The sequence below is a fragment of the Aulonocara sp. 'chitande type north' Nkhata Bay genome, linkage group LG22 (genome assembly GCF_057382095.1).
Source record: "Aulonocara sp. 'chitande type north' Nkhata Bay isolate Kocher_YH1m ecotype deep benthic linkage group LG22, A_spYH_male_GT1.1, whole genome shotgun sequence".
In the NCBI taxonomy this organism is placed as follows: Eukaryota; Metazoa; Chordata; class Actinopteri; order Cichliformes; family Cichlidae; genus Aulonocara; species Aulonocara sp. 'chitande type north' Nkhata Bay.
In genome coordinates, this window is record NC_141364.1 from 27,526,092 (window position 1) to 27,538,275 (window position 12,184).

Consider the following 12,184-nt stretch of genomic DNA (forward strand, 5'->3'; position numbering starts at 1 on the left):
AGGAGTTGTTTTTAGCAGTGAGAGTTGCTCCACATGGTTTACAAATTGATATAATATTTGAAATTTGTCCATATGTCTGCTCTTCTCTTCCTCTCAAGAATTGAGATTTTCATCAAATGACTGCACCTAACCTTACTGTACAAGGAGATTCTTTTTCTGATTGGATTGCATTCAAACTCGTCCCGCCTTTCTACGCAACTTAATTAGCTCTGATTGGATCTTCCATCTCTAGAATCACCCCACAGGGTGCGCTGGAGGTGTGGACTAAGTTTGTGAATGCGATACCTTGAGAATTAAATCTCGGATGAGTTCACATCTCAGTGACCTCAACCTAAAGGTCAAGGGTCAGAGGTCAAGTTTTCTGAAAATCTTGTGAATGTGATAACTCGAGAATTGGGATGGGAATGGATAAGAATTTATCAATTCAGATTCCATTATCGATTCTTTTATCAATCATCTTATCTCATCTTATCTCATTGGCTCCATTTTGAGAGTCACCACCAGCAATAAAGAAATTAGGCTCATGCAAATTAATAGCATGCTGTCGATCAAATGTTTGTGCATGTTTGTTGAGGTTTTTCCCCTCTTTGATATGAGCAGTGTTGTTACTTAAAAAGGCCATTATTACTCATATTACACAGAACACCTTTCTTAAAACTAATGCAGTATGTTACTTAATTCAATTCAATTCAATTCAATTTTATTTATATAGCGCCAAATCACAACATAAGTCGCCTCAAGGCGCTTCATAGATACAGAGAAAAACCCAACAATCATATGACCCCCTATGAGCAAGCACTTTGGCGACAGTGGGAAGGAAAAACTCCCTTTTAACAGGAAGAAACCTCCGGCAGAACCAGACTCAGGGAGGGGCGGGGCCATCTGCTGCGACCGGTTGGGGTGAGAGAAGGAAGACAGGATAAAAGACATGCTGTGGAAGAGAGACAGAGGTTAATAACAGATATTATTCAATGCAGAGAGGTCTATTAACACATAGTGAGTGAGAAAGGTGATTGGAAAGGAAAAACTCAATGCATCATGGGTAGGGATGGGTATCGTTTAGGTTTTATCCGATACCGGTGCCAAATCGGTACTTTTGAAACGGTGCCGGTGCTCAAACGGTGCTCAAACCGGTGCTTAAAGAATGGAGAACACAAAATTGGTCCAAAAACCTCTCATGTTCAGCTGTTTTTTGTAAAAATATAACAATGTTAGCCTTTTCTGAAGCTATGGGGCATATATGGTATCACTCTTGGCTGGAAGCAGTGCTTAAACAATGGAAAAAACACAAACTTTGTCCAAAAACCTCTCATGTTTAACTGTTTTCTTTGGTCATTTTAGCCTTTTTAGCCAGGGTGAAGGGAGTATCTGCCATCAAACAAGAGGACAGCCGCATGTAGCTATGATGATGTTTGCTAGTTCACCTTACATGCATTAATGTAATAACGTGGTCAGCCTACTCAACGTAAATTAGCTACTCACGAAGAGAAGAACGGCTGCTGCCACCATCATCCGTCATCATTTCTGCTACACTGGCAGGGCTAGGGGCCAGGACTCTCCTCTTCGTGTTTTTGGGGGATGTTGCATAACAGGCAACCCACCCGCAGTAGATGTGCTCGGTGTGAGGTCTCGCAGCAAGCTATCAAATACGGCGCATTTCTGGGCTTTTAAAAAAAAACGCTATGCGTCGCCAGGTGTTTCATCGGATTTGAGGTGTTACCTCCTTTGACAGTATCACAGTATCAGCTTCAAGCACTTGTTGCAGGCTGCTGAGTTTGCATATTTTGCTGTGAAGTACAGCCAGACTTCTGACCGCTTCGCCTTGGACATTTTTAATCTGTAGCTCTGCTCTAACAGAACTACGTACCTGGCCCCGCCTACTATCCTCGGAAACGTAAAATGATTGGCTAGAATCTAAAGTGTATCACAGCTCAGGAAAAAAAAGCACCGAAATAAAGCACCGAAATGTGCGCTGCTTTTCGGTCTGGTTACTACCGTTTATGTCAGAACCACCGGTACCCATCCCTAATCATGGGAATCCCCGGCAGCCTACATCTATTGCAGCATAACTAAGAGAGGATTCAGGGTCACCTGGTCCAGCCCTAACTATATGCTTTAGCAAAAAGGAAAGTTTTAAGCCTAATCTTGAAAGTAGAGATAGTGTCTGTCTCCCGAATCCAAACTGGAAGCTGGTTCCACAGAAGAGGGGCCTGAAAACTGAAGGCTCTCCCTCCCATTCTACTTTTAAATACTCTAGGAACAACAAGTAGGCCTGCAGAGTGAGAGCGAAGTGCTCTAATAGGGTGATATGGTACTACAAGGTCATTAAGATAAGATGGGGCCTGATTATTTAAGACCTTGTATGTGAGGAGCAGGATTTTGAATTCAATTCTGGATTTAACAGGAAGCCAATGAAGGGAAGCCAAAACAGGAGAAATATGCTCTCTCTTTCTAGTCCCTGTCAGTACTCTTGCTGCAGCATTTTGGATTAGCTGAAGGCTTTTCAGTGAGTTTTTTGGACATCCTGATAATAATGAATTACAGTCGTCCAGCCTGGAAGTAATAAATGCATGAACTAGTTTTTCAGCGTCACTCTGAGACAGGATATTTCTAATTTTAGAGATGTTGCGCAAATGGAAGAACGCATTCTTACATATTTGTTTAATATGTGCATTGAAGGACATGTCCTGGTCAAAAATGACTCCAAGGTTCCTCACAGCGTTACTGGTGGCCAAGGTAATGCCATCCAGAGTAAGAATCTGGTTAGATACCATATTTCTAAGATTTTCAGGGCCGAGTACAATAACCTCAGTTTTATCTGAATTAAGAAGCAGAAAGTTAGTGGCCATCCAGGTCTTTATGTCTTTAAGACATTCCTGCAGTTTAACTAATTGGTGTGTGTTATCTGGCTTCATGGACAGATAGAGCTGGGTGTCATCTGCATAGCAGTGAAAATGTATGCTATGTCTTCTAATGATGCTGCCTAAGGGAAGCATGTATAATGTAAACAGAATTGGTCCTAGCACTGAACCCTGTGGAACTCCATAATTAACCTCAGTGTGTGAAGAGGACTCTCCATTTACATGAACAAATTGGAGTCTATTAGATAGATATGATACAAACCACTGCAGTGCAGTACCTGTAATACCTACAGCATGTTCTAATCGCTCTAATAGGATATTATGGTCTACAGTATCGAACGCTAATTACTCCCAGGAGAAAGTAATTTGTTATACTGCTCGTTACATTACTTTCATATTACTCTGTAAAATAGCTGAAACACTCATAATCACAATTTAACAATATAAACTTGAGAGGCTACAATCTCACACCGAACCAGCACAAAAACATGAAATGTGAACAGGTAGAAAGGGAGGCTGCAGCTCATCTTTTTTTTTTTTTTTTACATGTTGAAGTTAAGGGTCTGGCTGCTGGGGTTGGCATTCACCCTGGGTTGTTGGCGGGCTTAGCATTAGCATGCTGTCTGGGCAGATGCTTACAAAGAACCAATGTTATGTTAGCAGCATAATGCGGTTGTTTCTGTCATGCATGCAGAGATCCACTTTACCATTTATTCCATCCTTTAGTGCAAAAAAAAATAAATGTGACTACGTCATTATTTTCCCTCTCTGACACCTTAACTGAAATCAGCTGATTGTAGTGTGAGTGCAAGAACAGATACGTAGGATCGATAGGCAGGCAAACTAACAGTTCCAAAGAATTGGACTACTGGGAACCAGTTTCCTACAAGAACCAGTTCTTGATTCCCAACCCTCGAGAAGGACTCTTCTGGAGTATCAAACTTACAGCACAGGTGTGTGTACTATGAGACTGAGGGGTAGCACTGGTGGTTGCCATTACATTTATTTTTTTTCATCAGAAAAATGGTCATTGATGAAAAGTATTGGTCATGGAAATTGAGAAGTCTTGTTGATGAGCTGGAATGGGGCTTTTGTTATCCAGGCTTCCACGCAGGTCACACCATGAAGCACACATGGTGTGTGTAATAAAGATTTACCATCAAGCGTTGGCAGCTGTCTCTGTTCCTTTCCTTTATGGAATAACATTGCTGCTTCTTTGTCTTCAGTTGTGTACATGTGCTGCTCCTGGGACATCTTCAGGACGTTGATGGTCCAATTCTGGAAGGAAGGGGTGGAGCTGGAGGACTATGTCTTCTTCTTCATTGATCTTTTTGCTGAGGGTCTGGACGGGAGCGCTCCCATCAGGCCCTGGTTCAGAGGAGACCAGGAGGACTATGCGGCTCGCAATGCTTTCAGGGTGAGACAAGATGCTCTTTCATTGTTAAATTTTAAAGGATGCTCACTGATGTAAAGTGATCCAGTCAATTGATTAGCTTGTTATTGATTTCGTCAGAGTGTGAAAGTGCTGACGTATCTGCAGCCCCAGAATCCCGAATATCTTCAGTTTGTTAAAACTCTGAAAAAAGACGCAAAGGCGATGTTCAACTTCACCATCAGAGACTCTATGGTACAAATAACAATCCTTATTGATTAACTGAATCTGATATTTCAAATTTTTATTCAAATATGTGAGAGACTGATATTCATCTATAACAATCACATGCTTTGTCCCCTCAGTACAACCTGATTGCCGGAGGGTTCTACGACGGGGTGATACTGTACGCTCATGCTCTGAACGAGACCCTGAATTTGCAAGGACCAGGACTGGGACCAATACTGGGACCAGTCCAGAGGCCCAGAGGAGATGAGGTGACCCGGAGGATGTGGAACAGGACAATCAAAGGTGAGCACAGATATTTGTCAGCAGGTGACTAATCAGAGCACAGCACTGGGCTGAAAATCGCATGTGCACTACAAGTAACTGAGTAAAGTAGCACAGGTGTAGACTTCTCTAACTAACTGGAAAACCACACGTGGCTCTCTGATTGGCTGCCTGTGTGTGATGCTGTTGGACTCAGAGTAGAGGTCATGGACACCCAGTACTGGGTCCCAGTAAAATCTCATTTTGGAGTTTTAATTAGGATTCATTTAGACTGAAGATTGGACATGAATAGGAATCCAATCAATCCTGTATGAAAAAGCCGAAGAAACATAGGAACACATCAGATCAAATGCAAGTGAAAAGAAACACCGACACTAAAGCTTTGGGTTTTAGATTTGCCTTTATTGGATAGTGGCAGTGGAGATAGGCAGGAAAGTGGGGAGACACAGAGAGGATTGGACTCAAACCTGGTCGGCTGCTCTCCTTGCTATATGGTCACCTGCTCACCCACTGGCTAAACGCAACTGCACAACTTTCACACACCTCATCACCCTGTCAATGCCTTATGAGCTGTGGTTGGTGGATGCATGTTGCTAATGTCGACAATGACAACAGAAGTTGATTCAGGTCACTGAAGTCCAGCCTGAGGCTCCAGTGGTAGTTCAAGTTAAAACACTGCTGTCACAATGCGAGAGACAGGTTGCACCTGGACAGATAACCGGTCCGTCACAGGGCTGACACACAGAGACATTCACACCTGCAGTTGATCTAGAATCACCTCTTGTTCTAACAAGCTGTATGGTATTCATTGATCTAAAGTCTAAAGTTTGTAAAAGTTTTTAGTTAAAAAGTGTTCACTGGCAGTTCATAATACACACAGATAACACAGTTATCATGCTCCAGATGTAACTTGGTGCTCGCAGATTTAGGTATAGAGAAAGCGGGGCCTTTGAGTGCACAGGTCAGGGACAGGGTCTCTTCAGTGTCATCCTGAACCATAATATGACATTAATCATAAGCTGGAAAATGAACAGCTTTCCAGCTTATGATTAATCTAAGAATTTGCAGGGGGTAAAGCATGTTAATGTCCTGTTGTTCTTTTGTGCGCAAAAACAATAAAAAAAAAAAAAGATTTTCATATTATTCTCTAACATCTGAAAGATCTTAGTTGAGAGCTCATTTTAAGAAATGCAGCATTTTGATGGGGGTATTATTGACATCATGCAGGACAGGCGGCGAGGACACTAAAGATTTTGTGAATGCAATGACTCGAGAACAAAGTGACAAAATAATTTTGAAATTGGTACCATAGGTGCATCTATTAAAAATCTCAGAGGAGGTCAAATTCTGGTCACCTGAAGGCCAAAGATCAACTTTCCTGAAGATTTTAGGATTTTTAAACTGATACCACAGATGCACCTACTGGGAGGAAGCCACCAGTGTTTTTAACAGTCTGCAGTGTCTTTCTTATTTTTGTATATTTTGCTCTTGATTGTATATATTTCGCCTATTCGCTGTTCATTCCTGCTGTCTTCGATTTATATTTTATTCCGGCATAGTTGATTTGAAGCACTTACAATTTCGTTGTACCATGTACAGTGACAATAAAGGGCTTTTCTATTCTATTCTATTCTATTCAAACAGAAGAACAGACTGGGCAAAAGATAGCAGGGCAGACAGGAAGGAGAGGAGAAGATTACAAACATGATTGGGGGGGGGGTCCAGGTGTAGAAAACGAATGTCCACCACAGGATATAACAGCAGGACTCAGCTGGAGATGAGCGCTAATCCGATCTGTGTGTGTATATTTGTGTGTATAAGAGAGAGTGTAGTTGGTCATGTATAATAAAGTTTCATAATGCATAAGAAATGAGGACGAAAGGCTTCACAGACCTGGCCAACCTGTTCATCTGCAGTCAGTGTTGTGAAGGTTACTTTTAAAATGTATCCCACTACAGATTACAGAATACATGCCCCAAAATGTATTTTGTAACGTATTCCGTTACGTTACTCAATGAGAGTAACGTATTCTGAATACTTTGGATTACTTCATATATTATCATGCTTTTTTACAACTACATGAATGTACTATTGCTGTGTGATTTATTACTATTACTGAAGGTTACTCGCCATACGAATACAACTAGATTTTTAAGTCTTAATATAAAATGAGTAATAGTAGGGTGGACATTAGGTGAGGCTGCACTTTTTGCAGCGATCTCGTATAGAAAACTATTCCGTATGTATATAAAACAGGTCTGCGGCTCCGAACCGTAGTAAAGGGGCCTCTGGCTAATACGTCGGGCTCCGTGTCAGGCTCGTAGCTGAAAACTAGCTTTACTTTGTTGTGTGGGTCGACTGCTAGCGAGAGACAGAGAGAGGCATTGAAAGGCTGCTCCAACGGAACTTGCTGTTTCAGAGAAAACACGAACACAGTGTACAGTCGAGTCTTAATAGCTTACTTACAACTGGGCTCGTCAGGGACTCTTTTTGGCTGCAGTGGTTATTATTATATTTACATGCTTCCAGCTCCCGTTTCTGCTCGGTGACAGCTCGTACTTTTCCTTTTTCTCCCTCCCTCGCGCTCACAGAAACATAACGGGTATGGCAGTCCATTCTCCCTGCAGCCCAGACTACACTGCTCATGAGAGGCTACATTCTTTAGGGCGATGCCTGTAACACTCTCTTATTGCCTACATATTAAATCATTTTTAAAAATATTTCCTCACGTCATTATGAGACGCTAGATTGAGACACAGACATTAGAGCCTCTGTGTTTTGTTTGGGTTTCCACCGGCGTGGAATTACCAAAAATAGAGAGGGGACAGCCTAACATATGAAACAGGAAAGTACCGCAGTGTAATCCATTTATTTCAGCAAAGTAACTATTCTGAATACCACCTTTTTAAATGGTAACTGCAATGGAATACAGTTACTCATATTTTGTATTTTAAATACGTAACGGCGGTACATGTATTCCGTTACTCCCCAACACTGTCTGCAGCTGTGAGTCAGATGTGAAGCACAGTGTGAGCCTGCTGACTGGTGCAGACAACGCTACACGTGAATCTCTCAGGGTGACTTTTTTAAGCAAGCAAACATGGTGGCAGGAAAAATCTCCTCCTGGTTTATCATTCATTTACAGCACACACTGAACATGACATTGATTTTTTTTTTAAATTACATAAAAACAATAAAACTGCTTAAAGGAACAGAACACAGCAGATTAGCACTTCATCAGCTAACATGGTTAGATCCTATTTTAATATACCGTGTGAACACACTGATCTCCAGTGTTCTCTTTCCATGTCACTGGTACACTCTGACCCACAACCACACACACACACGTTGGTCCATGTGCAGCGTAAACTCTCCAGAGGGGACTGGGTTACCATCCTGTGCTGCCGATTGGTGTGGATCAGGGAAGGACGTCCATCGATGGTCCAGTCAGTTTAGGATCAAGCTTTCATGTCCCATAATGACTCGGCTGTCAGAGCGTCTGTTGGAGGGAGTGGAATTAAATGTTTTTCTATGCATTTCCTAATTGCCATGAAGAACCAGTTAGGTCAGTCCTGAAAACTAGTCTAAACTGGGATAAATTACAACTGCATTCTCAAACTGGAACAGCTCGAGCCTGGTTTCCTCGCAGTGCTATTTCTGTTGTAGTATTTTTGTAACCCTGTTTCCAAAAGACTTGGCCGACTGCTAAAAACAATGTAATCATTTACACTCTGTCAGGTCTCAAATTTAATTGAAACAAGTCCAAAGACTTATCATGTTGAATTTTAATGAAAGACAGAAAGTTTTAAAATTCCCTTTTAACAGGCATAAACCAGAAGACAGGACAAGACATGCTGTGGAAGACAGCCAGAGACTGATTAATAACTAATGATTAAATGCAGAGAGGTGTATAAAAACACAGTGAGTGAAAAAGGTGACTGACGTAGAAACACAGAGGAAGGCACCAGCTGCATAACTAATGGGTCCCGTGATCCAATCATAACAATATGCTTTATCAAAAAGAAAAGACAATAAAAACCCCTTGCTTTACTCTGCAACAGTCTGTCTCTTCAGAGAGGTAAAGATGAGGTGATACAGCTCAGAGGAAAACAAGCTAAACTTCGGCCATGTGCTGTTTTCTGTTACAAGTCAAAGTCTCTCTATTTTACGGAGCCCCTCTGATGACATGGTCCAAAAAATAAATAAATTGTGGCCACAAAATACTATTTCGAGGGCACGAAATAGGTATAACGTGCGCAAGAAATGCTCATTTGTGGGCACGAAACACTTGACCGATAACCGTGATCCTTCCCAGGCCCTTGCAGTTGGTTGACAATAAAATCTATCCCGGCATCCAGGTCGTACTTACGTCTGTAAAGCAGCTGGGCTCATAATATCCCGTTTAAATGTCTCTCCGTAATAATGGTTCCTTGCATTGCCAGGCTTTTCAAAATGCATTTGTAGCTCATTCCCAGCCTAAAAAAACCCTCAATCATACTGTCTCTGTCCATGGTGTATAGGTTTAGCCTACTCTTATGCTTATGTCTCTACGCAGCTGTCCAGGAATTGTATCAATATGATGTGCGCACGTTATCTATTTTGTTGCCACAAATGCGTAATTCATTGCCACGTTATACCCAATTCGTGCCCACAAATTAGCATTTCGTGCGCACGTTATACCTATTTCGTGCCCTCGAAATAGTATTTCGTGGGCACGTTATACTATTTCGACGGCACGAATTAGTATTTTGTGGCCACAATTTATTTATTTTTTGGACCACGTCATCAGAGGGGCTCCGTACTATTTGTCTCCCTTGGGAGATATTTTTTTCAGTTACACCACACAGACCCCTCCACACAATCACAAAAATGATACATATATACATAGAATAATAAAAACATTAAAAAGATTGTTCAGAGTAAGTAAATAAATAAATCAAAATAAAAACACTTATCCCCCCCCAAAAACAAACAAACAAACAAACAAACAAAAAAAACCCAATGGAATCCAACACATGCATCTGTAACCACAATAAAACATTTTTAAGGAACTAAGCAGCCAAATCTGTGCAGTGTTTTATTTTTCTGGGCCTGTTAATCTCGTGCTTTGTGTGGACTATAAATAATGTGTAAGGATCACCATCTACTTTATTAATATTTGGAATGAGCATTTTTTGGAAACAGGGCTGTACCTTAGAAACAGATATGTCCTTATATTTATCACGTATATGTCAACCAGCACTAATATAATCAAAACCAGAGTCAGACTCAGGAGCGGGACGCCCAGGTCCCACTGTGATTTCGGTGTGTGTTTCTTCAGTGTGTATGCGAGTGTGTTGATGGTGCTGATAAACAGGCTGCTCTGTGTGCTCTTTATTAGATTGAACAGCTTTTATCCACAACATACACCGAAACACCGTCAGCGGCCATCAATCAGTGGGCATTTGCGTCAGAGGTGTGTGAGATGGTGGATGGGGGTACAGAAGAAGGGGAGGGGAAATGAGGGGGTGGTAGTAAACAATCCTAATAGATGAAAGGAGGACAACAGTAGAAATGAATATAAACCTTTAACAACAAGCAAACCTTCACCAAGCCTATGTAGTATTTGCCATTAAAGAATAATATTGTATTCTCTATATATTCTATTAATTTTATTTCTCTTGAAACACACGTTAAGAGGTTTGTAGTGCAGTAAAAACAAAGTGCTAAGTGCAGTCTTTTGATACTTGCCTGGCTGAAATTCATTTTAATTTAACTGACATCATTTTGACTACAGATATAATTTTATTATTTTTTATTTATGCGCATACAAGTGGTAAATGGCCTGTATTTGTATAGCGCTTTTGCTAGTCCCACCTAGGGACCCCAAAGCGCTTTACACACCCAGTCATCCACCCATTCACACACTGGTGGAGGCAAGCTACAGTTGTAGCCACAGCTGCCCTGCGGCAGACTGACAGAGGCGAGGCTGCCATATCGCGTCATCGGCCCTTCTGGCCAACACCAGTAGGCAGTAGGTGAAGTGTCTGTGGGGTGGAAGGGTTCTCTCTCGGTATAGAGTGAAGAATTCAGTCATTAAGGAGGGACTACAGGTGCTGATCCTCCACATTGAAAGGAGCCAGCTGAGGCAGGCATCTCCAGGACAAGGTGTTATAGGCAGAAATGTCCTGCCATAAGGATAGCATACCAGCATAGAACTGGGACACGCTGGAGAGATTACACCTAGGCTGGCCTGAGAAAGGCTCAATGTTTCCCAGGAAGAAGGGGTGGTGATGAAGAGGTCTGGGCTTCCCTGCTGCCCTAACGTAAAGGCTAAACTCAAGGTACAATGTACAAAAGGGGCGACCGTGGCTCAGGGGTTTGGGAAGTGCCTCTGTAACCGGAAGGTCGCCGGTTCGATCCCTGGGCTCTCTGTTCTGGTCGTTGTGTCCTTGGGCAAGAGACTTTACCCTACTCCGTCCACCAGTGTGTGTGAGTGAATAATGGCATTGTAAAGCGCTTTGGGTGCCTTGAAAAGCGCTATATAAATCCAATCCATTATTATTAAAAGTATCAGTTTCTGGAAAACAAATTTGAGATCAAAAACGTCTTTTCAACTTGATATTTTTTACTAAACGTTTGGATGAATTTTATTAAATGATAAAATGAATGTTACATGTACTATATAGGGGAGATCATGGCTCAAAGAGTTGGGCGTTCGCCTTGTAATCGGAAGGTTGCCGGTTCGAGCCCCAGCTCGGACAGTCTCAGTCGTTGACTCCTTGGGCAAGAAAGCTAATTTCTGCCGTTTTGATCCGTGATCTCATTCTAATGATAATGTTAAGAAAACATCAGGCCGAGATTAACGGAGTTTTGGTGTTTCTCACCAACAAATTTCCATCTGGTGGCAGATGGCTGCATAACATTAAGATACAACAATTTACTGGCATTAAGCATCAAAGAAAATGTAAACAATTAGATTAAACGACTAGTATGTCTGGTACCGACTAGTAACAGGAACAACTATTAGTTGACTAGTTGCGCACAACCCTAATAGTTATCAGTTATCGTTAACCATCACTTTTCAAAGAGCACTGAAACATCTAGGAATAGTAAGAACTACCCGAGGACTACATGAGGACTTTTCATGGACTACAGCTCACCATGATCCCAGACATCCTTACCAACAAACTGGACCACCTCAATATCCCCCTGTCCTTCTTTTGCGCTGGTGCTCAGAAAATACCTTGAGCTGAATATCCCAAAGAAGTCATAATGGACTCCAGGAGGCTCAGACAGGTCTACTCCCCTCCCATTATAAATGAAGAACGGGTGGAATCTTTCTCCACCTTCAGGTTTCTGGGCACCCACATCTCCGTCAATTTCACCTGGACTCACAACACCAACACCCTGGTAAAGAAGGCCTAACAGCAACTGCACTTCATCTGTGTCCTGAGGAAGA

General features: G+C 41.9%; 1 protein-coding gene across 2 annotated transcripts in view; it reads left to right on the top strand.

The window, feature by feature from the left end:
- The window catches only part of npr1a (natriuretic peptide receptor 1a), a 35,143-nt gene that overhangs the window by 7,696 nt on the left and 15,263 nt on the right, over window positions 1–12,184 (top strand). Inside the window, exons 3-5 of one of the 2 annotated variants that reach the window (XM_086279421.1) lie at window positions 4,088–4,278; window positions 4,375–4,488; window positions 4,599–4,764. In XM_086279421.1, the coding sequence (XP_086135547.1) occupies window positions 4,088–4,278; window positions 4,375–4,488; window positions 4,599–4,764 (471 nt within the window). The remainder of the gene's footprint in view (window positions 1–4,087; window positions 4,279–4,374; window positions 4,489–4,598; window positions 4,765–12,184) is intronic. The other variant, XM_086279422.1, reaches the window with a different exon arrangement.